Raw genomic sequence first — 23,328 nt, 5'->3', positions numbered from 1 at the left:
AACCTGGAGATGGAGGGAAAAATGGAATCTGGCCCCCTTCCTACTCCTCCACCCTGAAACCTAGTGGTTTGGGAAAAGTGGAACCTGGATTCTAAGCACCTTGGGTTTGGATTTTGATCCTACAGACCCCAAACCCAACCTACAAGGCTTTGCAAAACCCCACCCACACCTTGTGGTGTCTCCCTTTAACATAAACCCAAGTTAAAAACAGATCCTTTCTGGGAGAGGAGGCTTCTGTCCTGAGATTCAGTCGTGGTGGGAAGTTTTATGGCTGGTTATAAACTCTATCCCAGTGGGGATTTGTGATGGCAGGGACGGCTCAGCCATCTGTGCACTGTCACAGTAATTATGTTCCTATATGTAGCAGTTGCATGGGTGAACACTGTGTATAGGTGCCCTCGGTAAGGCCCAAGCAAGGTCAATACAAATCAAATCAAATGTTCTAATCTCTTCAGTACTGAATTTCCTGCAGAACTGCCTGATCTGCCCACACGAAGCAGCTGGAGCACCTGCTTTCTGACAACAGGGAAACAAACAAATCTGTGGCAGAGAGACGTTGGCAGCCAAAGACAGTAGGGTACGACGGAGCTACCCCCAAGATGAGGGAGTAGCTCTGATGAGGGGGTGGGAGAATGGGAGGAGGAGGAGGAGAAAAGGGTGGCCTGTCTCTTTAAGGGGGCAGGCTGTCAATCAGAAAGTCCTTTTCTTTGCTGGAGAAGAGGCCAGAGATATTCAGAGAGACAAAGTAAAGCGAAGAGAGAGTCAAGGATTGTTCCAGCTGAACAAAGCGAGGCAGAAGGGGAAAGGAGGTGACAGGGATTTGACTGAGTCCAGAGGCAATGGGTGAGTATGAGAGAGAACTTTCCAAACTTTCCAGCTAACACAAAAGGAGATTCTTTAAAATCCAAGATTTCCAGGAGGGGGGGAGAGACTAATGCTGGGTTATTTTGTTTGAGCTAAACTTTCCTTCCTAGCTGGATGGTGAGACTTTAAGGGCCTTTGATCAGCTTGTTCAGTGCCTGGGGAGTTCCAGCAAGGGGGTGCCAAGCTGTAACTGACTAGGTTGGGTGCCCTCCTGCCGGCAGCATGGAGCCTTGCTGCCCTCCAGTTTCCAAGTTACCAAGTTTTGTTACTGAACTGTTGTAGGTGCAGACTGGTGACCTGACACTGGAGTGGCGAGAAAGGGGCTGTGGGTCAGAGGGGAGCCTGCTTTGGGTGGGATATGCCTCCAAGCTAAATGTCCTAGCTTGGAAAAGAAATTCTGCTGGTGCTGTTATGGGACAGTGATAGCTGCTCCATAGCAACGGTTGCAACTGGGTTTCTGTTTAAAGCTAAATTATGCATCCTCCTCTAAAATCCATATCCACAGTCAGATCGGCTTGAAAACCAGAGTGCCAATTCCAGGGCCAGGGGAGCATATGTGGGGCTAGTTTGAAGTCATCTGATCCAGAAGCTCCTGCTAATTTTAATGTAGTTGTCAGTTCTGTCTCAAAATCCACATTGTACTCGAGAAGTGACCAGTGGGTCATCAACGTTTCCATGCTGCCACCACCTTGTACGACACAGAACCTTTCCTGGATCATCTCCATGGCCAGCCCCCCAACCCTACACAGCTGACTCCCCTCTCTCTGTTTCATTCTGCACACCACTGGGAAGGGCTCCATGAGAACCCCTGCTTTAATTCCTGGAGGCTGGTTCAGCAATGATGTGACTCCAGGGCCTCCGACTTCCTGGGTCCTCATGATGCTTTGCTCCGAGGTCAGCCGGCTCCATGGGAGGAGCTGTGGCACTGGCCGCCATGGCTGTGTCCCAGATTTGCTTTCAATTTAAAACTCCTTGCGAGCAAGGTGGAGGGGCAGACGGCATGTACAGGACTGAAGGAATGGAGTGTCAGTCGAGGGAGGTCTTTGGTGAGGAGGGACAGATGAGAGGGATGGGGATGAAGGGAGATATTGTAGACTCCTACTGCCAGGATACTGGGGCCAGGAGGAGACATATCCAGCTGACCAGTCCTTCAGCTTGGAATTGGACTCCTTGCATACGGGAGCTTCTGAACAGGGAGGCTGGAGAACACCAGAGAGAGATCAACCATCAGATAGGGAACATAGGGTACATCTACACTGCTTTGAAGCCGCAGCAGCACGGGCTTCAGCGTGGGCTGTACAAGCCTGCCCAGGACCCTGCCTAATTACTTGAGGCTTCACTGCTCCAATACCCAAGCCAGTTCCATTAAAGCTATCTCAGGTATGTCTAGACTAGCTGCAGTCACACCCTATACATTGCAGTATAGACAAACCCCAGGTGATCAAATGTTGTATCTATAGAGGGGTGGCATGGTCTAGTGATTAAGGCAAGGGACCAGAAATCCAGGGTTCCAGTCCCAGCTATGCCCCTCAAGTGTTGTGTGACCCTTGGCAAACAACCTAGCGTTCAGTGCCTCAGTTTTCCCATCTGGAAAACAGGGATAATAACCATTACCTGTTTCACAGGGCTGTTGTGTGAATTAATTCAAAGTCTGGAAAGTGCTTTGAGGTGCTCAGAAGAAACGTGCTATCTAATTAGGAGGTGCTATTGTGACAGGTTTATAAGGATCCCAGAGTGCTTTACACTCAGATAGCTAGGCAGATGATCACTTTATACCCCCCACTTAAATTCAGCCACCTCTGGGGAGAAACATGGCAGCTATTTTAACAGTGCACAGCTACTCATAGGGCAAGAAGTGAAGATTATGGTATTTAATGGAAACCACAGGGGGAGTTGAGGAGTGAAATTAATTTTCATTTTCACAGTCAACCTTTCAAGCATTAATTTGATGGTTTAAAAAAGGCTGCTGCTTTTTTTTTTATGCAATATTTTTTGGATGCAATATTGTTAATTTCCTCCTAACAGTTGAAGCTTTGCATCAGGAAGTCCAAAGCTCTCTTCTGGGTCTGAGTCCAGTGGCCATTTCCTTGGCAACCAGACAAGATGCTTCGTTCTGGGGTAACCTGGCAACTGTTTGCTCAGACCTGGGAGCTTTGGACACCGCGGCAGGAATGGGGTGGAGCTGAGGAGTTGGGGTGGAGGCAAAAGGCAGGTGCAGTCACACCAAGGCCAGAGGCCTAGAACAGACCCAACAGCAAGGCTGGTGAGGAATGAAGGAGGCTGCTTTTGTGGTCAGAAACGTGATGCTGTAAAATGGTACCTTCCTGCTCCCCAGACCAGCTCCCTGGCGGGCTTGAAGTCTGTTCTGCTGAGTTTGCTGATGCAATCATGTGAGCTCTGCTGTTCGCTGGCTCTGCATCATCATCAGAACTGGCTGTTAAATTCCAGGGACAGGGGCTTTATTCATGGCCATGATGTAGGAGACAGCAAGAAAAAACAGGCTGGAGCCATATTCATTCCTGGACTGAGCCCTTGAAGCTGGCCCCCTGGTTTTCAGACTCCAGCCAGGTGCAGAACTGTGTTAGAAATGCCAGTCTTTGGCTTGCAAGGGGAGCCAGGGGCTGTGGAATGGCCTGGGCAGGGGGGACCATGGGAAATTGCTGATGCTCTGTTACTGAGTCTCTTTCCTGGCCAGAACGGCACTCTAGTGACACTCACTTTCTGCCCTTTCCGAGCTGCAGCCAGGGAGTGACCACAGACTGACCTGAGTTTGAGGGAGAGGACAGCCCTCTTCTGCACCCTCACTTCCCTTCCCAGAGAGCACAAGGCCCCGTGTCTGCCTCTGGGGAGGAGGGCCGGGGTCACTGGTCTGCTTGGAGTGATAGGGACAGAGATGGGGCCCCATGGGCTCTGTCAGGGAGACCAGTAGCTTGCCTCTGGAGAGCTGGCAGAGACTTCTGCAGTCTGCCAAGGGAAACAGGCTGTGAGGCCCTGCGGGCTACCTGGGGGTAATCTGGGGAGGGCGGGGCATCTGTCCCTAGGCACTGGCTGGTCTCTGATAAAAGAACCTCCTTTTGCCTCTGCCACGTCTGTTGCTCCAGAGGTCTGTGCTAAGGGGAGATGGGGCTGCATTTAGCACCATGGCCCCAGTAATAATCATAAGGTATCTTAACCCGGGGCAGTCTTGCAGGCTTGTGCTGCTCAGAGGAGACCACCTGGAATGGTTTTCTACCTTTTAACATTAGCCAGGATCGCCAGGGCCCGGGAGCTTCGGCTGATCCCGGGCAGCCCCTGGGGTCTCTCCCCAGCCACGGGAAGCCACGCTCCCCCAATCCCAACACCGGCTCTCCACTGGAGTTTGTTAGAGTGGCTGCATCAGGGCCTCACAGAAGAGGCTTTGTCCCGACTGGGGATCTATGGGGCTGTGAGGCCCTTGTTTGTCTCTGGCACCTCCTGGCAATATGCAGTTACCTCACTGCTCTGCACCCCCTCCTCGCCCACCCCTGTACCAGTCAGGGCTGGGCTAGCACACTGGACCTTTCAGCACTCATCAGCCCCGTCAATGGGAGCACTGTGTGGGGGGAGCTCTCGGGGGGGCGGAGGGTGGCAGAGGCTGGGGGTGTTGCACTGCCGGGGATGGGAGGGTCTGTGACTTGGAGAGACAGGGCTCCTAGTTCAATGGCTCATCCTGTTGTTTTGACCTTATTGTTCTACCCCATTCATCAGCTGGGCTGAGGTACAAGGCTGGGAATTGTGCTGATACAAGGGGCTCTTTCTCTTACCCCCTTCACAAGAAGCCTTCCCCGCCTCCCTTCAGTTGTGTCCCAGATTCCTGCAGCATGTGACTCACCACTGCCTCCCAGAGCCCCTGTGCTCCCAGGCCAGAGAGGGGTGAGGAGAGCTCCACACAGCACTGGGGCAGGATGGGCTCTGCTGAGATGGATCCCAGTACAAGAGGTCCCCAAGAACAATCGCATCCATCGCTGTGAGGTGTGGACACAATCTACAGTGCAATGTGCAGTGTCTCGGGCGCTTCGCTTGCTGCCTCTGGCTGAAACAAAGCAAAACCTATTCTTGCAAAGTGCCTCCTAGATTGGGACATTCAACCATCTCCAAAGCATCTTGCCTAGATTGCACCTTTCATTGGAGATTAAAACCACGTTGGCCCATTTCCCGGGGTCTATATGCCAAAAACTACCCCTGCAGTCAGTGCCCCCATGGGCAAACTCTGCCAACAGACTAAGGACTGGCTGGGCCAGAGAGACCCAGCTCTTCTCACCTTCCAGAGCAGGGCCCCTCCATTAATGGGCAGTGGGATAGAACAGGGGAAGCCTGTCTGTGTTTTGTGGCTAGCCAGCAGGTGAGATGATTTCAGGCTCCTGGGCTGGCCAGCCAGCACGCAATTCACATGCCAAATGTGGAAGAAAGGAGGGCAACTTTTCACTGCTGCAGCTGCAGTGCTAAGCATTAAAGCCCCAATCCAGGAAAGCACCTGTTTAGCGTTAAGCGTGTGTCTGAATCTCATCCGCTTCAATGGGATTTGAGCACATGCTTAAGGTTAAAGCAACTTGCTTAAGCGCCCTTCCCGAATAGGGAGGCTTCACTGAATCGGGGGCTGTCATAGCTTTCTGAATTTCCTGCAACTGCTCTTCCATGGGCCATGTCTCCTGAAAGGTGACTGCCTCTCACAGTGCAAAGCAGGCGGCTCAGGGTGCAAGGAGCTCTCTGAAGATCATCTCATAGCAAATCCTAGGCACTGGAGCTGGAGGAGCACCATGCATCCAGTTCATCTCCCAGGCCAGTTCAGGCTTGTTCCTTACACCCCATTTTTTAGCATTTCCTCCAGTCTGGGTCTGACCGTCCCAGGTGATGGGGCTTCCACCATCTCCCATAGGAATCTATCCCATAACCTAATGTTTTAAAGAAGTCCATCTGGATTTTTCCAGCCTAAATTCCTTCCGTTTTCTGTCCAAAACTACCAGATTTACCCAAGCGTTTAGGCTGGGATTGTCAAAGATTGGCAGGGATTAGGTACACAAATCCCATTCGGAATCAATAGGAATTGGGTGCCTAACACCTTTAGTCCCCTTTGACGAGCCTAACCTTTTTGTGTCAGGAAATAGGTATTGAGTGCTCATTGCTGAGGAGCTCAGCAGAGGCTCCTGGGCAGCGATGGATGGGCTGGAAGTGTCTTTGCTTAATGGTAGCTATTACTGGCTATTAGCTAGCTATCATCTAGATTAGACAGTGGCCTGCTTGTCCTGTTACCTCCCAATTTCCAGGCTGGGTCGTCTAAGCCACTTAGGTACAATGTAGGAAGTTAAGCTACTTGCTGCAGGTTGCCCGGTCTCACACACACAGGGCCTCCTTCTGATCTCACAGCAGTGTGACTCCCTCGGCTACTCCTGGTTTACATCGGTGAATGCAGAATCAGGCCCAAGGTCAGTCGTTCATCTTGGATTGGCTCCCAGTCCCTTGCGGTAGCCAACGGAGAGGATGCCAAAATAGGAGCTCAGGCTGCTTGGCTGGGGTGTGGGAGCACATTCCTGGAGAGTGACGTCGATGGGAAGATCACGCTGTCCGATGGAATCCACTTCCATCTCGTGCACTGGTCCAGACCTGCTGCAGAATCACCTGTCTGCCATGAGTCACACATGCCGAGGAGGCCTGCCTGATCCCAGCCTGCCGCTCCCATGGACGCAGCCATACAGGCCCCGCAGCAGCCACCAGCACATACTGCTGACCGCGGTGCTGGTTCCAAACCTCTGGTAACTGAACAGTCCGCCCATTGTTCCCTGTTTGCTTCCCCTGGTCCTACTCTGCCCCCGAGCATGGCGAACACTGAGGAGCACACACAGGCTGGCAAGGGAAGAACAAAGCCCCATTGTTCTCAGTGCCATGAAGGGATCAGTACAGGCTGTAACCTTGCACTTGATGGGAGGGGAGAGCATCGCTGCCAGTGACCCTGGGCCCATTCTTCAGTGGGAAGAGAAAAACACGCTGGGGCAGAGTAGGGAGGGAAGTGGGTGTTGGAAAATTCCCCGCTGCACATTCATGGAAGGGAGGCGGCAGAGAGCAGCGGGTGTTATCTGGACGAACCCTCTTCTTTATTAAAATCCATCAGTCTTGTGTGTGTTTAGAACGAGACCAGGACAGCCACGACTCCCAGCTGCAACAGGGGCCAGCGGGAGATGTGCAAACTGTCTGCAATCGCCCAGTGCTCCGGCCATGTTTACAGGGAGGGGCTCTCACAGAAAGGGGAAGAAACAGCAGAGAATGAGGGAAGGAAGCTGCTGCTCTGGGGTAGGGTGACCAGACAGCAAGTGTGAAAAATCAGGATGGGGGTGGGGGGTAATAGGAGCCTATATAAGGCCTGGTCTACACTGGGGTCCAAACTAAGGTACGCAAGTTCAGCTACGCGAATAGCGTAGCTGAACTCAAACTACCTTAGTTCGAACTACTCACTCGTCCAGACGCCGCGGGATCGAAGTCCGCGGCTCCCCCGTCGACTCCGCCACCGCCGTTTGCGGTGGTGGAGTTCCAGAGTCGACGGGAGCGCGTTCGGAGTTCTATATCTCACGTCTAGATGAGACGCGATATATCGAACTCCGAGAAGTCGAACGCTACCCGCCGACCTGGGCGGGTAGTATAGACGTAGCCTAAGAAAAAGACCCCAAAATCGGGACTGTCCCTATAAAATCAGGACATCTGGTCACTCTACTCTGGGGCGAGTGTGATTTTTACAGGAAGCAGCTGGTTTCAGCTTTGGCTTGAGTTTGTCTTGGGTTTTCTGGTTGTTTTTAACTACTAGAGATAGGCCTGAACTGGAACTCCAGGGTCAAACACCTCCTGCTCTGCACAGGTTCTGAATCCAGAGCTGGATCCAGCGTCAGAACTGGATTTGTAGGTGGCCTTTGTTTGTGTGATGGGTCAAAACAAAACCTCAGTCTGCACACACCTGAATTTTGCCCGTTTGAGAATTCAGACCCAGACCCCTATCTTGTACCTGAGCAAGTTCCTGCAGATTAAGGGCCTGATTTTCAGAAGAACTTAGTACCTGCAGCTCCAGCTGAAACCAATGGGAGCTGAAGGTGGGTGGCACTTCTGAAAGCCAGGCCCTAAGTCTAGCCCTCCAGCACACTAGCTATATATAGGCACCACAGCAGAGCAGGTGTTCTCTGGGATGACACCTAGAACATCAGCACCAAGGTGCAGGTAAATGTAAAGAGGCTCAGCTCTGGATGCATGATTGGCTGTATTAGTTAGCAGCTTCAGTTTTATTCAGACTTCCTGCTGAGTGATGGTGTGGGCTGGGGGACTTGCTGACATCCAGAAGAAGGATACTGAGTGCCACGGTCTTCTGCATAATATTCCGATTGGGTGACTCAAAGTGTAAGAAGGACAGGATGCCAGATCCTCAAAGGCATTTAGGCGCCTAACTCCCATTGGCGTAGATGGGAGTGAGTGTCTTTGAGGATTTGAGCCAGGATACTGGCTGTATCAAACGGATTCTTTCTCTCTTCCCTCTAAGCTGGTGGGAGTGTTGTGTGATAAGCACAGGGCTTGTGTCTGTACAGGGGATGAGAGCACTGCATGCTATTTATTATTTCTTTGCTTGTCCGTCGGTGGGTGTCAGCGCTGGTGGCGGTATCATCCCCTGCAGCTGAAATCCACCCCAGTGCGAAGAGCCAGCATGAGACTTATAGAACCATAGGGCTAGAAGGGCTATTTCAAGGCTTAAGTAAGAATGAAGTGCATAAATGTCATCCTCCATCTTCAGTGCCAAGGTAAAAATCATACATTAAAAAAAGTTCTCATCTGTGACTATCACAACAGCTCCCATTATTCATGTGGGAAGCCCTTTTAACATCTCATTTGTCTCTCTCCCTGTGACATTTCACTCAGCTTGGGCCTCAAATGGAGACTAGTCAGTTTCACCTGTGTTGCTAGCAGCTAGTCAATTTCAGTTCCCTGTTCCTGAGCCCTAGGGCAATGCTTTCATTCACACGCAGAGGAGGTCCACAGGGGACACCATATCCTATCTAATTAACCTGGGAGGGGCTCAGATATTAAGGAGGGGCGCCCCAGTACTAAAAGTTGAGAATTAGATCTTAGCTTCTCTATCTGGTGTTCTTACAGACAGGGCCGCCCAGAGGATTCAGGGGGACTGGGACAAAGCAGGGGAGCTGCGGCGCTTGTACTCACCCAGCGGTGGTCCGGGTCTTTGGCGGCATTTCAGTGGCAGGGGGCCCTTCAGTCTCTCCGGGTCTTTGGCAGCACTGAAGGGCCCCCCGCTGCCGAAATCCAGGCCAAAGACCCAGAGCGACTGAAGGGCCCCCTGTCGATGAAATGCCGAACAAAGACCCAGAGTAACTGAAGGGCCCCCCGCTGCCGAAATCCAGGCCGAAGACCCAGAGCGACCAAAGGGCCCCCTGCCACCGAAATGCCAGCTGAAGACACGGACTGCTGCCGGGCCACGGCTTGTGGGCCCCTACCGGGCCCGGGGCCTTGGGTAAATTGCCCCACTTGCCCCCCCAGGCGGTCCTGCTTACAGAGCAGAGCACCCACAATTGCAGCGTCAATGCCGCTGAGTTTGGCTCTCCAGCCCTGCAGATGGATGTTTGCATTTTTCTTAACATTGGGAAAACCATTTTTTTCTTAGTAGGTTATTTAAGCCTCCCTTGTTCCCCACCCTTTGCTAGTTTTTATTAATAAACTTTTCATGGGGCGGAGTGAGGGGAGGGGCACGTCTAGCCTACCTGACAGTGCGCCACCCCTTTGGGATAATGACAGAGCTCTGTGATCAAGATGATTTCTCTCTTCTTCCCTAGGTTGGTTAGAGTGCTGCGCAAGATGTCTGATAGGGGCACCCTTTGCTTCGCTGGTTGCCACTGGCTTGTGTTTCTTTGGGGTAGCACTGTTTTGCGGCTGTGGGCACGAAGCACTCACTGGCACCGAGCGGCTAATTGAGACCTACTTCTCCAAAAACTACCAGGATTATGAGTATCTTATTGACGTGTAAGTATTCGTCTTCTCATGCTCTTGCCCCTTTCCAGGGCCCGCTTCCTAGCCATCACTCCCTTGGCTTTGGAGGGCTGCACAGGATTCCCATCAGAACTCCGCACCGCTCCGCAGTCGCTCAGGGGCTAGTGTGGAGCTGTAAGAGATGCTGCCTCTCCCTTGGCTACTAAGCTAACTCAGTCCCTGCCATCCAGCGAGAATGAGACTGGGGCCAGGATCTGAAGCTGGCTTTCCCACAGGGTTGTGCAGAGCACTAAACACTAGGCTGCAGGGCTGGCAGTGCAGTGAGTCCACGTTCTGGAAAACAGATTCAAAAGGGACTCATAGTTTTGGGTGCTTAACTTGAGACACCTTGAAGTGGCCTCGTTTTCAGAGGGATGGTGCTCAGCACTGTCTGAAAATCAGGATCCCTTCAGGATTCTCACACTGGGCACCCAAAAATCAGGGCACCCAACATCACCAGTCACTTTTGAAAATTTAGGCCAGAAACTCTTAAAACTTCTGGGCAATAACGTGCCGTCACCACCTTCACACCCAGCTCTGAACCAGCCCAGGCCTGTTATGGGTTAGCTGGTTATCTTGGTATCAACATGCAGCTGGATTGGGAAACAGGCTCCATGATCCATTTCTATGGGGTCATTGATCTGCTTGCTTCTTACACAGGTCAGATGATTCCTTCATCCCAATGGGAAGAATTGGCCCCCTTTGCAAATCTCTGGGCATGCAGTTAGTTCAGCCCTGTTCCCATCACCTTGGGCTGTTGTTAAGACCCCATGATCATGGGGCTGTCCATGCCTGCCGGATTTGCTTTGACTCGGGGGAGTTCTAAGCACTGAATGGGCCCATGAGCTCTTTCAGTCCAGCCTATGGCAGAGGCTTGGTGAGACTGCTGAGTGTTCTCCCTGCCTGGAGGGGGCCCTTCTTCATCTTGTTTTTTTCACACATGTTTTCTATCTGACCCTTGCTAGGTACGGTGGATATAGTGTTGGATCCTCCGCTCTCGGTAGGTATGGAGAATGCAGGGTAGCCATACTTGCCAGGCAGAGCAGGTCTCGCTGCCCTCGATTTACCACACTCTCTGCCTGGCTTTATACACAGGCATGGGACCAGGTATCTCCTTTTCTCCTTCCCTGCTGTGCCATCCATAAGCCATTCAGGCAGACGCTTTTCCCTACCTCTTGCCTGCTCCATTGGTCATTTCCTTTGGGATCTTCCTCATCCTCCCTAGCCTATTCCCTCCTTTCTCCCATTCGAGGTAGCTTCCCTCATCACTTTAGCCTGATTCTGGAGTGGATGGGGAGTACCAGAGACCAGAACTTGCTTCTCAGGCTCTAGGTAAGTCCTGGGGAGCTGTTCATGTAGGCCATCCTTTGCTCTGTCTTTCCTGGGAGGGGAACTCGCTGCTGGTGGCTTCCAGGAGAGATTCTCTCTGTGGTGCATCCTATCGCTCCCAGGGGGTTTGAAGGAGGAGATCTGCAATGAGAGTTAAGAGGTTATCTTTCTCTCTCTCCCTCCCTCTTTGTCTCTGTTTCTTCCCTGTGTCCTCTCCAGGATCCACGCGTTCCAATATGTCATCTATGGAACGGCTTCTTTCTTCTTCCTCTATGGAGCCCTCCTTCTGGCTGAGGGCTTCTACACCACTGGTGCCGTCAGGCAGATCTTTGGCGACTACAAGACCACCATCTGCGGCAAGGGCCTCAGCGCTACGGTAACAGGGGGCCAGAAGGGGAGGGGTTCCAGAGGCCACCATCAAGCTCACTCTTTGGAGCGGGTGTGTCAGTGTTTGGGAAAATGGCTAGGACATCCCGACAAGGTGATCTTAACCAGGGTTTGGCACTAATTCACGTGACTGGAACACTTGTGCAGGTTGACGTGACTGATGGGCATGAGACTGCAGCTCTTTTCCATCTGGCTGACCGGCTCCGGTGGGAGTCGCGTACCCGGTGGAACGGCTGCACTGATTCGATGGCATCTAAAAGGAAACCGCATCCTGCCGGCTCAGCTGCCCTGCCACCGGAGGCTCCCCACGGCCAGCTGCACTCCTCACCACCCCAGCTACATCTCCTGCCACCTTTGCTGACCTCTTATTTGTTAACCCCTTCCCCACCCTTTTCCCCCCTCTATTCAAGCCCCTCCATTGTTTCCATTTGCAGGAGGTTGCACTTTAATTTGAATGTTTAAACAAAAAGCATTTTGTTTGAAGTCAGTTGATTTCACTGGCAGTTGCAGGGGCCCTGTCACCCCACAGGATTCAGCCTCGGGGGGTATCAGTGATTATTATTTGTATTGCAGTAGTCCCTGTAGGCCCAGATCAGGGCCCCATTGTGCTGGGTGCTCCACATAACCCAAAGACACTCCCTCCCCACAAACATATCTATTCTGCATAGTGTTTGTGCAGTGCTCTGGTTGGGTGGGGTGTTTAGATATTATTTAATGACCAATAAGGAATGGGTCTGCTGGCAGTCCTCCTCTGCTCAAAGGCAGCAGTGATTCTGGCATTCTGCCTCCACCAGTGGCCTCCACTGCAGCTACTGACTACGATTCATGACTTGTGACTTTGCGGGGTCACAAGTTTTAGGATTGTTCAGCTTGAGTCACCTTAAAAGGGTCTGCTTTTCAGAAAGGGCTAAGCTCCCATCCTCTGACAGCCAGGCCCCGTTGCCGTGTCTCAAACTGAGTGCCCGAAAATCAGTAGCCACTTTTCAAAACCTTGGCCACTGTGCAATGACAGGGCAGTCGTGGACGTGACAGTGCCGCAGTGAAACATCAGGAGGTGTCTGGAGGCAGGGAGATCAGGCAGTGCTAAAGCAGTTAGAAGGAGAGTTTTATAGCTTGATCTTCAAACAAATTGTTTCTTGTTTAAACATCTAACATTAAGCCAATACTACAGCAAGTGCCAGCAGTTCTCTACGAGCCCGATCCTACAAGGGGCTTGAAAAACTGGGGGTTGAGGTTAGGTTTAACACCTCTCAGGATTGGGCTATCTGACAGCGTGTCCCATGTGTTATTAGACACAACGCAGCTTTTTAGGCCTTAATCTCAATTTTAATTCAAAAGGTTCATTTCTTCCGCAATTCCCAGCTTACAGAAACGGTGAAGGGTGCTCCTGGCCTTGGGGATTTGAGCAGAATGGATGCGGTTTCCTTTTAAGATAATTTATTTTGCACCTCGTGGGCCAGATTTTCAATATTGGGTGGATACAACTGCACTCACTGGTTTGCACATGCCCTGCTGATGCCCATAGTACAGTTTGCCCCTGCACTGAAGGCTGCACAAGGCCCAGTTATGCCCATCAGTGAATTTCACGCACAGATCCCCAGTGTGTGTCTGTACAAATCAAGGATTGGCACATGCCTGTGGCGAGTGGAATACTGCCCAGGCCAGGTGTGTAGATAGATACCCAATCCACACACACAGATTAGATATTGGCACACAGGAATTAACCAGGTGCAAGAACATGTGCACAGTTGTGTGTGCCTGACTTTGAAAATTTGGCCCCACTTAAATATATTTTTTCAATTGTGAGTGTGTGTCTATATACAGGTGTGCACCTGTGTGCATATTGATATTGATGCATGTGTGCAGACACACACACAAACACACATGGCGTCAGTTCTCTAGCCTTCCCACAGGCAGACAACTGCCCTGTTGTGTCTGCTGGAGGTGCTCTCTCTTTCCTTCCGATTGGTGGAGATCCCTGCATTGCATCTCATGTCAGGCTGCTTGCAGATCTCCAGTCTCATGCTCTCATGTCTGAAGGCTCTGGCAGCATATTAACCCTTCTCCTGCCATCTTGCTTGTCTTGACCATTTCAGTTTGTGGGCATCACCTATGCCCTGACCGTCGTCTGGCTCCTGGTGTTTGCCTGCTCTGCTGTGCCCGTCTACATTTACTTCAACACCTGGACAACATGCCAGTCCATTGCCTTCCCCACCAAGACCTCTGCCAGTATAGGCACGCTGTGTGCTGATGCCAGGATGTATGGTGAGCCTTGGATTGCGTCTCTCTCTAATAAGCACCATTTTTTCAAAGACACAGGAACAGACCCGGGTCCCATTGAAGTCCGTGGCAAGACTCCCACTGACTCCAGCAGCCCCCAGATTTGGCTTTGCATTCTAGACATTCTTGAAGAAAAGCCGATGATGCGTCAGGGAATTATGAGCAGAGACGTTTGGGTGGGATCAGCAGGGTCTTGGAAGGGTGATGTGACAGAATTTGGGGTGGATAGAACAGACAGCAGATATAGCAGAATTTGGTTGGAGGCACTTGCTGCTAGATGTATCTCAAACACTGAGGGTCTGTTTACACGGCAACCATGGGTTTGACTGCAGCTTGTGTAGACATACCCAAGCTAGCTTTAACACAGCTAACTTGGGTACCGGTGGCCGTGGAGACACAGCAGCATGGTCTTCAGCATGGGCCACACACCTGAGTATTTACCCAGGTGGGCTTGTACTGCCCAGGCTAAAGTGCATCCTGCCACTGCTTCTCTGCGCCAGTAGCCAAGCCAGCTGGATTAAAGCTGCAGTCACACCCTGTGTTTGCAGTGTGTTCATGTCATTAGAATAGAATGACTTTCTTTCCACTCTCCTGTCTAAGTAACTGACCTGCCTTTCCCACTTTCTACATATATTAGTGGCTCACAATGGGGAAGATTGAGCCAGGTTTCCTGTGCCCTGTGGAGTTCCACTCGGCTCATCCTGGATGACTTTTCTGTCTCATGTAGGTGTCCTTCCATGGAATGCTTTCCCAGGAAAGGTGTGCGGCTCAAACCTTCTATCCATCTGTAAGACCCCTGAGGTGAGTGCACCGCTGGGCCATGCCAGCCATTCCTTCTGAGCAGGCACTTGGATCAGGAGAGGCAAAGATGTTTGGCACCATCAGCCAACTTGGAGTTCTCGGTGCCAGGAGCCAGACCCTATTGCTGTGGGGTTGCATTATGAATTATAGAGGGCTGGGTGAAAATTTAGGTTGGTTTTTGAGGCAGGGAGCATGGCCCCATTGTGCTTGGGGAGCGCATGGCACATTTTGACTGCTATCACAATCTAAATGATAAATTAAAATCATGTGATGTCACGTCTCATTTTAGAGGCAGTGGGCTCCAAGCTGGACGTGATCACAGAATTAGCAAGCCATGTTTTCCTTTCACTCACACCAGCGTAATTCCTTTGAAGTCAGTGTGTTGCAATGGTGCAAGTGAGATCAGAATCAGTTCCAGTGAGATTAGAAGAGTTGACATAATCTGGTTTAATGTCCACACAGCAGCATAGGGTTGCTGGTTGACAATCTCTCTCTAAGTGAGCAAAAATATGAATCCTTCCAGGTCAGAGCTGGGTTGTTTTGGATGAACAGGGTAGCAAAGCCTAAAACACTGAATGCGAACAGCATAGACAGTGAATTATTGAGGAGACCACATTGAGGAGCCCAAGATTAACTAGGAGGTGGCCATGTTGTATAGGACAGAGATCTATTGTTGGAAACACCAACAGAGAGCACATCTGTCTCATGGTACACATCTGTCCTCCATCACTGTAGTATCAGAGCAGCTCTCAGTATCCCTGTGGGGTAGGGAAGTCCCATTATCCCCATTTTACAGATGACAGTCGAGGCACAGAGAGATTAAGTGATTTATCCAAAGTTGCAAAGGAAGTCTGTAGCAGAAGGACTTAAGCCCAGGTCTCCTAAGTCCTAGGCTGGTGCCCTAACCACTGGAGCATCCTCCCTCATTGAATGGAGATAGAACACCCTTCTTTCCCCTGGACTAGGCGATCCACACAGGATACCACTGGAAGTCCACAGGTAGAGTAATTTATAGAAGGGTCAAGACTGGATGAATATGAATGTGCCTAAAACAGACCCTCATGCCCATCACTGCCAAGTGCTGCTGGGACTGTAGATGCCATCTCACTGACTGGCTCCACAGATCCAGTCCAATTTGGTGAAGAGAGGCCTGTTTGCAGATACCTTGTGGAAACCCCTTTGTCTCTGCTGTCTGGGAAACATCTGTAAATGGCGACTCATTGTTTTATTTCCTTGCAGTTCCAAATGACCTTCCACCTGTTTATTGCCGCATTTGTTGGTGCTGCAGCCACGCTGGTTTCACTGGTGAGTCAATGCTCCACCTAAAACTTCTCTTCTCATCCTAAGAGATACTGTTAGGAGGTGAGATCATTAAAGCAAGGAAGCTGGTAGGCAAGAAACTCACTTCACACAGAGTGCCTGGTTATTTCTTCCCCTTGCTCACTGGAGCAGAGCCGTGATTTTTAGAACCAAGAAGGTAGCAGGAGAAGTTGCTGCTGGAAGGTGGGGATCATAAGGAGAGGTGGATAGTGTCATAGAATCGCAGATGACAAGATTGGATGTGACCATCCAGCCCACGTAGTCCAACCCTCTGCAACAAGCACTCTGCTGTATTGTATGCAGCCGTTCCCTGAACACCTCACGTAACTTACATTTCATCAGAGACATTCCATGCTAGTGTTTTTGCACCAGCTGGTGAATGGGCTGCTGAAACTGTTGGGAAAACTGACCATTCCTTGAAAACCGACTATGCCTTGGTAAATTTATTGTTGGTCCAACTAAATGAAAGGCATCCATAAAGCCTGGAGAAGAGTGACTGACTGGTCTTAAGAAGGCCATCTCAGGCATCCTGGAGAGAGACGGCTAATCACTTTGAAAGGGGTGGGGCTTATGGACAGAGTAGGCCAGATCCTCAGCTGGTGTAGATCAACATGGCTTCATTGATCTCTGTGGATTTACACCATCTGGGGTTCTGGCCCAGCCCTGTTTCGCTGCACACAGAATGTTGGTTTGAATCTTCCTATCTCTCACCTGCTCTTTTTTCCCCACCACAGCTCACTTACATGATTGCCGCTACTTACAACTTTGCCGTCCTCAAACTCATGGGCCGAGGCACAAAGTTCTAGTCTGCCAGAGGGAGCCGGGATATCCGAAATGCCCTTTTTTCTCTAACCACGAGGCTTTAACAATGCAGCCACCCAATACCAGGTCTCCTACTTTAACTCCATCTTCACCGCTGACTCCCCCTCTTCTTCCTCTATTGTATCCATCATGATGAGCATCACAAGGATGGGGAGACTCCCAACGATGGATACGTCCTCATGCACTTTTCTCTCGGTGTACGTCTGCGGCTATGTTGCTCTGCAGCAAGTTTTGCTGGGAATAGGGAAAGTTAAACGAAGAGGATTTCCTGCCAGGCCAAAAACAGGAAAAGCAGATGCGGGATTGACTCCAACTTCCCGACATTTCCTAGGAATAGGAACGAGACTTTCTGCTTCTGGGAGGCAGGAATCAATGTTGGTTGCTCTATTATGAGTGAGAAAGATGCTGCATGCTACATAGAGAGAGGAGGAAGTGGCCTGGCCTTGATTCCATCACTAGAGACTCTCCTTGTTATAAAAGACACAGAATTTGCTTCCATCTTCATACTGCAGATGGAGGAGAAGAGGACTTCTCCATGGTAAAGAAAGAGAATTTACCTTAAACTGCATACTGCAGCCAGGGTAAAAGGGGTTTAGAGCAAGGATCTTCCCAATATGGGGAGAGAGCACAGACCCCGATGCTCATAGAATCCCACTTCCTTAACACAGCCACCCCTACTTAAAGCATAAAGGAGCTTGGTGTCTCTGTAGACAAAGGGGACTCTTGGTCTTACACCTTAACAGAAATAGGATTAGAATTGTCTCAGCATTGCATGGGAGCCACTCCCTATGTCCCCTACTGCAGGTCCTAAGCAGTAGGGGAGAGGTGGATACCAGCTTGGACTAGAAGGACTTTTCTAACCAAGGGCCTGAGAGTGTAAACCCAGAGGGGTCCCTTTTGTAGACACGGGATAACTCTTTGGACTGTATGTCTTTTCGCATCTTTCCTCTTGTAACCAGCTGTGCAATTGAACTCTGTCATACCTTCACAATGGTGCTCTTCTCTTTGGGTGACGTTTGCTTCCGTAATGTTCTGTAAATCGAAGATCTTGATTTGTTTCCAATACATACCAAATTTAACTTTTTCCCCACTCCCAGCCCTCCCGTTTTCTCAAGGGTTTCCCGTGAGCCAGGCTGTATATTTTGAAACTGGCCACAACCTGAAAGATTCAGTATCTCATTTTGACAATGGCCAGTCATTCAGAAGGCAATTAAATAAATGACTAAGGGGGGCACAGCACATTCTGCATGATTGGATTTACACAGTCTTTAAATATGGCCATTTCTGTGCAAATCCAAACCCTCCAGCTTCCATTTAGGTGTTTCTCACTGGGCAAGTTTATGAGCCAATGTTTGCGTATGCAGCCAAACTTAGAATGAGATTTTGATGTTTCCCTTTTCATTGGAGACACCAGGATGGGGAAAGGATCGTATTATTTCAACATGCTCAAGAGAGGGCAAGGTTCCGATTGAGAAGCTGCTCCCCTTTGTAGACTGACCATTGCCAGAAGTTCTCAGCAGTCAAACGACCACAGTGGCCCTCAGACAGGGAATAAAAAGTCCATGTCTGCTGAATACTCCTGGTTCCAGCCTTTCCCCTTCTGTTTTTGTTAACTATAGGTAAAGAAATTTGGCTTGGTGTTTATTTATTGAAGAAACTACTTTCAGTGGCAGACTGTAGCTCCTTCATTGCAGCGATTCTGACACTGGTTTCAGCAGGGACAGGGTCAGCCAGCAGTGCTGCCAAGCGGGGAGCATGGTGCATCTTTGCCACCATGTATGCTGAAATAGATTGGTTAGACTCCCCAGTGCACATAGGTTTGGGGAGCGGGTGGGATGAGATGGGGTAGGGTGGAATGGGGTGGGAAGAAACCAGTCAAGATCAGGAAAATGAAGTTTTGTATTGATTTAATAACATAACAAATAACCAACCCCTCTCCCCCCTGCTCCGCCCCCCCGGAACCCAAACACACCCACAAAAACGAAAGTTAATCAACTGAAAGTGTTTCCTTCATTTCTGATCTAGAATTTCAACTTTTTAACCAATAAAAAGGAGCAAGTTTTTAGAGACTTATCTTACAAGGTGTATTTTATAAAATTAAAGAAAATAAATTAAAATTAAGACCATTCTGAACCCACTTGTCCACCTGTCTGTCTGGGATGGCCGCCAGGCTGGACACAAAGGAGACTGCATCCTGGTGAGCTTGCTTTGATAATAACTCTTTGATGTCACACCGGATGGAAGCAGAAGCACTGGCCCTGCTGCACAATACACTAGACATGTCCCCGTAGAAACCTAGGCCCAGAGCCTCAAAGGTATTTAGGCACCTAACTCCCATTGATGTCACCTAAATACCTTTGAGGATTTTCACCCTAGCACCTGGCATCAGAAAGACATGACTGAAAAAATACAAATGAAAAAAATATCAGCAAGATAGGTCATAAAAAGAAGCAGGGAGGCAGGCCAGGACTGAGGGTCAGTGGCAGAGCTGGGTGGGAGCTAGGGTTGCCAGGCATCCAGTTTTACCAGGCTGTTAAAAGACCGGTCAGTGGTGCAGAGAGGCTAAGGCAGGCTCCCTGGTTCTATGCAGCTCTCCAGAAGCAGCCGGCATGTCCACGTGCTGCCCCCATCCCGAGCGCCCGGAACCACGGCCGCTGAGTTGCTTGGCCACTCCTGTGCCTAGGAGCTGGGCCAGACAGGCTGGCCACTTCCAGGAGCCGTGCAGAGCCGTCTGCGGTAAGCACCACCAGGCTAAAGCCCACAGCCCTCTCGCACCCCAAACCCCAGGGCGGAACCCCCTCCCAGAGTCTGTATCCTGCACCCCAAGCCCCCTGACCCAGCCCTGAGCCCCCTTCCACACTCAAACTCCCTCCTGGAGCCCGGACCCCACACCCTCTCCCGCACCCCAACCCCATGCCTCAGCCCTGAGCCCGCACTTCCAGCCAGAGCCCGCACTCCCTCCTGCACCCAACCCCCCTGCTCCAGCCTCCTGTCCCTGCCTGCACCCTGAACCCCCTCATTTCTGACCCCACCCCAAAGCCTGCACCCCGAGCCAGAGCTCTCAGCCCCCTCCCCCAGCCCAGGGAAAGTGAGTGGGGTGGGGGAGAGTGAGTGGGGGGCAGGGGGAGAGGGAGCGAGGAGTGGGGGCGCAGGGCCTCTGGGAAGCGGGGCAGGGGCGGAGTCAAGGATGTTCCGTTTTGTGTGATTAGAAAGTTGGCAACCCTAAAGGGAGCCCAAGACTAGAAGGTGCTGCAGATGAGAAAGCAGGTGTGTGGTGGTGGCCTTGTTACTAAAATAGCAAACGTATGCTCCAATATATCTGTTAGTCTTAAAGGTGCCACAGGACTCTCTGTTGCTTAAAATAGCAAGGTTATTGCACTGGCAAAACAGCCTGATAAACGTGCACATCACTTGCCTGCTGTATCATTTGGTCACTGTTTCTGTCAGTCCCTTGTTTTCATAAGTACCAGAAAAAAACAAAGCAAGGTCGCAGCTTTATTAAGGGACACGAGCTGTGTGCACAGTACTATTACATGCTAGATCTGAGGGTGGGTGAGTCAGTCCCTTAGGTGGGGGTGGGCAGGCGGAGTCTTCCTAAAGTGGGGGGGCACAAGGCCCCACCCCCTCCATGGTCCTGCCCCTTCTCTTCCTCGCCGAGGATCCCAGGCCCCTCCATGTGCCTGGGGTGGGTGGGGCTGAGAGCAGCCCCCAGCCTGTGCCCCCACCCTCCCAGGTTCCCCACCCAGGGCATGTGGAAGGTTTGCGGCTCCCCACAGCTGCCTGCATGGCTCTTACCCCAACCAGGCTCCAGCTTCCAGCCTGGCCAGGGGCGGGGCGTGGGGCCTCAGGAGCCAAAGAGCCACAGCTGGGCCATGGTAAGAGCTGCCTGGGCAGCTGTGGGGAGCCACGTACCCTCCATCTGCCATGGGCGGGGAGGCCCGGGGTGGGGACACAGGCTGGAGGCTGCTCTCGGGCCCCTCCCCATCCTGGGCAGGTGGAGGGTCCATGGCTCCCCACAGCTGCCCAGGCTCCTGGGCCACTCTGACCAGGGCCAGGCTCCAACTTCCAGCTTGGGGGTGAGCCTCAGGGGGAAGCGGAGGGGCAGGGCTGGCTGCCCGTGGTGAAAAATGGGCAGGCCAGGTCTGTCCACATTCCAAAATGGGCCAGTCGTGGCCCCTTGGCCCTCTTCCCCATTCTGGTATCCCTGGCCTTAGGACCTAGCTATGGCTGTAAGCTGAAGGAACCATATTTACATTTATCAGCACGGTCCCAACTAAACTGAGTTCTCAGACAGCTGGACCAGCCATGGTGGCTCACACCAAAACATATTAGAAATAGAGGTGAACAACCAACTTGCAGTAAACAGTCTAGTAATCGGAGTTAGTCCTTTATTTTCCTGCTCACAAGCCACCCAGGAACAGAGCGTGATTTCCATGGACACGACTGAAACTATTTGACAGACATTTTGTGCAGACCTATCTCAAGTGTCCAGGGTTCAGTAAAGAGCATACACATAATTCTCTCTGCTGAAGGGGAATTGCTGGGTGACGAGCGATGGCCTGTGGCAGGCAGGGGCCGGGGGGCAGCCTAAATTATTATTGTGGTCACTTCTGGCCTTAACCATCTCTGACGCTCACACTGGGGCTAGCTCACTGGCTCACTGCTGCAAGGATTTGAACTTTGCAGGCAGTATAGGCTGGACACTAGGTCACATAATGAATTTCTGCCCTGGCTGGGTGAGTGGTACCCTTAGAATCAGGTTTCCAGAACAGCTACTCAAAATTACCAAGTCAAAAGTCTGGTTCATGCAATTGTTCACTGTTCATGCAATCGTTCATTTCTGGGCATGCGCCTGCCAGGAAACACATACACTAGAACTTTTGAAGAAGGAGACCACAGAGGGGAGTGAAGTCTCTTATGTCCTCAGAGGAATGGCTGGAGAGATTGTTTTGGAGTATTCATCCAGAGCAGGTGGCCAAATGAACTCAGGACCTGATGCAGATCCACCTGATGACAGTGGGAGGCTTCAGGTAGGCCTAGAAGGCTGTGAGTGCTCCATCAGCTTCAGCTTTTATCTAGCTAACTTGGGTCCCAGTCCAGCATAACTGCTTCAGCACAGGCTGTGCAAACCCACCCAGAACTCTGGGCACTGACTCCTGGTGCTAGCCCACGCCCCGTGATTGCAGGATAGATGTACCCTTAGATAGTAAGATATTAAGAATATTTCACCTCAGTGGTTCTTGGCCCACTTTGAAGGATGATATTCAACCTGGCACAGAGGCCCTATATAAGGCCATCCCCACCACGTAAGCCTTTAACCCAGGGCTGAATGATGCAAGTGCAGGGGTAGCTTTCACCCTAAGTGCTTTGTGTTTCCTCCATCCTAAGCTCGTGTTCTGCCCTGTCCTTTGACGCTTCTCTCCACACTACGAGTCCTGGCTTGCAGAAACCCATAGGTCGCCACAGTGCATCAATTGAGCCCATTGTCCTCTGCTCTCCTACAGGCTGGCACCCTCCTTTCTCTGTGCTGAAAGAGCTCTGTGTGCGCGCAGATGGGCCAGCGCCCAGGAACGAGCCACATAAACAAGAAACAGTCTCTCATTGCTGAAGTGGATTGCTTTTCCTATCAGCAGGGTCAGGGCCGGGTGCAGCAGTGCACAGGGTAGTGTGTGGAAGCCGAGGGTTCATCCAGAATCCAGACTCAAATCGCTGCTTCACCGACAAGAACCTGCTCCCTGGGGAGCATGGCTGGGATGTGACTGGGGAGGGAGGTGAAGGAGGCCAGGACTGAATGGCACAGACACTAAAATGCCCTCCTGCCTGGGGGAAGATGGTTACTCTAGGTCAATAATAAATCCATGTGGCCTTAGCCGCAACACCTTTGTTTAAAGATGTCAATTTTCAGCAATGGCGGCTTCAGTTCGATGTGTCCCCAGCATGCTGTAGTCTACACGCACTCGGCCCAAGGCTGTTGAGGTCAATGAGAGCTGTGAGTGCCCAGCACCCCTTACACACAGGCCTGCTGTGAGTAGGGAGTGCGAGCACGTTATGAAGCAATACAGTAAGCCCAGGCAGATGATTTAGCTGGAACACCAGCTCTACCATAGTAGTGAAGTGCAAGAATGCCAAGGAGTGATGACGGGTGACAGTGTAGCACCATCAAGATGTGCTGCAGCTCTTGGGAGGGATATTTTGCGCTTGACAACCATCCGGGTGGAAGAGACACCGTGCTACTAGCTGGTCAGCAACAGACGCCGCTCCCTGGCGCTCATGAGAGTCCCATACAGCGTTTCTTAGTACGGGTTCTGCAGCTTTAATGAGGTGTTCACCCCACACCGTCCCTGAAGGGGTTAATAAGGTTGAGCAGAACAGCTATGGCCAGAAGGCGCAATTAAGTTACTTTATTGAATTCCCCTAGCCTGTGGGATGAACACACTAGCTTAGACCTGGTTGGATTTTTTTCTCCTCCAAGCATTTCTTTGTTTTGATGGAAGGTAGCTT

The 23,328-nt window shown here is 51.2% G+C and overlaps 1 protein-coding gene across 2 annotated transcripts; it reads left to right on the top strand.

The window, feature by feature from the left end:
• The first annotated feature begins 563 nt into the window (after positions 1–563).
• PLP1 (proteolipid protein 1) lies at positions 564–19,590 on the top strand. 2 transcript variants are annotated; one of them, XM_039489279.1, is made up of 7 exons: positions 564–843; positions 9,696–9,882; positions 11,437–11,698; positions 13,701–13,869; positions 14,612–14,685; positions 15,925–15,990; positions 16,740–19,590. In XM_039489279.1, exons 1-7 carry the CDS (start codon positions 840–842, stop codon positions 16,809–16,811), a joined length of 834 nt encoding a protein of 277 aa, XP_039345213.1. In that variant the 5' UTR covers positions 564–839; the 3' UTR covers positions 16,812–19,590. The 2 variants fall into 2 exon arrangements, with proteins under 2 accessions (XP_039345213.1, XP_039345214.1); XM_039489280.1 differs by having other exon boundaries at positions 569–843; positions 11,437–11,593; positions 16,740–19,589.
• Positions 19,591–23,328: the final 3,738 nt, after the last annotated feature.

This window comes from Mauremys reevesii, linkage group 9 (genome assembly GCF_016161935.1).
Source record: "Mauremys reevesii isolate NIE-2019 linkage group 9, ASM1616193v1, whole genome shotgun sequence".
NCBI classification, from domain to species: domain Eukaryota; kingdom Metazoa; phylum Chordata; order Testudines; family Geoemydidae; genus Mauremys; species Mauremys reevesii.
The sequence above is the reverse complement of the archived record's forward strand: the minus strand, read 5'-3'. Positions and strand labels throughout refer to the sequence as shown.

Coding starts and splice junctions, on each gene's coding strand:
- PLP1 (XM_039489279.1), top strand. Junction 11,699..13,700: donor GGCTAGGACATCCCGACAAG/GTGATCTTAACC, acceptor TGACCATTTCAG/TTTGTGGGCATCACCTATGC. Junction 14,686..15,924: donor CCATCTGTAAGACCCCTGAG/GTGAGTGCACCG, acceptor ATTTCCTTGCAG/TTCCAAATGACCTTCCACCT.